The 2,066-nt window shown below is 62.6% G+C and overlaps 1 protein-coding gene across 1 annotated transcript in view; it reads left to right on the forward strand.

The window, feature by feature from the left end:
- Positions 1 to 2,066, forward strand: part of BCKDHA (branched chain keto acid dehydrogenase E1, alpha polypeptide) — a gene marked incomplete at both ends in the record, with an annotated part of 6,863 nt that overhangs the window by 864 nt on the left and 3,933 nt on the right. Inside the window, 2 exons of the mRNA XM_027707605.1 lie at positions 147 to 255; positions 1,822 to 1,983. Of these exons, the coding sequence (XP_027563406.1) occupies positions 147 to 255; positions 1,822 to 1,983 (271 nt within the window). The remainder of the gene's footprint in view (positions 1 to 146; positions 256 to 1,821; positions 1,984 to 2,066) is intronic.

Below are 2,066 nucleotides of genomic sequence, written 5' to 3' on the forward strand. Positions count from 1 at the left end.
CACCCTCACCTGGGCACCCCCATCACCAGGGCACCCTCACCTGGGCACCTCCCTCACCTGGGCACCTCCCTCACCTGGGCACCCCCCTCACCTGGGCGCCCTCACCTGGGCACCCTCACCTGGGCACCCTCACCTGCTTTTCCCAGGGCCGCATCTCGTTCTACATGACCAACTACGGCGAGGAGGGCACCCACGTGGGCAGCGCCGCCGCCCTCGAGCCCTCCGACCTCGTCTTCGGCCAGTACCGGGAGGCAGGTGAGGCTCAGGTGGGCACAGGTGGGCACAGGTGAGATGAATTTTGGGGGGTATCCCACCCAAATTTGGGATCCAGGTGGGTTTCAAGCCCTGGAGCTGTTCCCGGTGCTCTGGGGATGCCAGTGATCCTGGGATGGGGTGGGATGGGACACAGGTGACACAGGTGTGACCCAGATGTGTCCCAGGTGACACAGGTGGGTCCCAGGTGTGTCCCAGGTGTCCCAGGTGATCCGGATCCTGGTGTTCTGGGATCACCAATGATCCCGGGATGGGGTGGGATGGGACACAGGTGACACAGGTGTGTCCCAGGTGTGTCCCAGGTGTGTCCCAGGTGTGTCCCAGGTGTCCCAGGTGCCCCTGCTGTCCCCCCCAGGTGTGCTGCTGTACCGGGGGTACCCCCTGGAGCTGTTCATGGCTCAGTGCTACGGGAACACCAATGATCCCAGGATGGGGTGGGATGGGACACAGGTGACCCAGGTGTGTCCCAGGTGTGTCCCAGGTGTCCCAGGTGACCCTGCTCTCCCCCCCAGGTGTGCTGCTGTACCGGGGGTACCCCCTGGAGCTGTTCCTGATGCTCCCGGGAAGGGGTGGGATGGGACACAGGTGACACAGGTGTATCCCAGGTGTGACCCAGGTGACACAGGTGTGTCTCAGGTGTGACACAGGTGTCCAAGGTGTGTTTCTGGAATTCCAGGTGTGTTTCTGTGCCAGGGGAACCCCTGGAGCTGTTCCTGGTGCTCCAGGAAAACACCAACAATCCTGGGATGGGACTGGTGTGTCCCAGGTGTGTCCCAGGTGTGTCCCAGGTGACACAGGTGACCCTGATCTCCTCTCCCAGGTGTGCTGCTGTACCGGGGGTACCCCCTGGAGCTGTTCATGGTGTTCTGGGGTCACCAATGATCCCATGAAGGGCTGGGATGGGACACAGGTGACACAGGTGTGTCCCAGGTGACCCAGGTGTGTCCCAGGTGTGTCCCAGGTGCCCCAGGTGACACAGGTGTGACCCAGGTGTGTCCCAGGTGTATGCCAGGTGTGTCCCAGGTGACACAGGTGACCCAGGTGTGTCCCAGGTGTGACACAGGTGTGTCCCAGGTGTCCCAGGTGTGACCCAGGTGTGTCCCAGGTGTCCCAGGTGACCCGGATTCTGGTGTTCTGGGATCACCAATGATCCCATGAAGGGCTGGGATGGGACACAGGTGACACAGGTGTGTCCCAGGTGTCCCAGGTGCCCCTGATCTCCTCTCCCAGGTGTGCTGCTGTACCGGGGGTACCCCCTGGAGCTGTTCATGGTGTTCTGGGGTCACCAATGATCCCAGGAAGGGCTGGGATGGGACACAGGTGACACAGGTGTGTCCCAGGTGTGTCCCAGGTGTCCCAGGTGCCCCGTCTGTCCCCCCCAGGTGTGCTGCTGTACCGGGGGTACCCCCTGGAGCTGTTCATGGCTCAGTGCTACAGGAATGCCAACGATCCTGGGAAGGGGTGGGATGGGACACAGGTGACACAGGTGTGTCCCAGGTGTCCCAGGTGACCCAGGTGTGTCCCAGGTGCCCCTGCTGTCCCCCCCAGGTGTGCTGCTGTACCGGGGGTACCCCCTGGAGCTGTTCATGGCTCAGTGCTACGGGAACGCCAACGACCCCGGGAAGGGGCGGCAGATGCCGGTGCACTACGGCTGCAGGGAGAGGCACTTTGTCACCATCTCCTCCCCCCTGGCCACACAGATCCCACAAGGTGACACCCTTGGAATGTCCTGAATTCCCTGATCCATGTCCTGAATTCCCTGATCCATGTCCTGTGTCCCTGATCCGTGTCCT

This window comes from Neopelma chrysocephalum, unplaced genomic scaffold (assembly GCF_003984885.1).
Source record: "Neopelma chrysocephalum unplaced genomic scaffold, ASM398488v2 Primary Assembly neopelma1_93974, whole genome shotgun sequence".
NCBI lineage: Eukaryota > Metazoa > Chordata > Aves > Passeriformes > Pipridae > Neopelma > Neopelma chrysocephalum.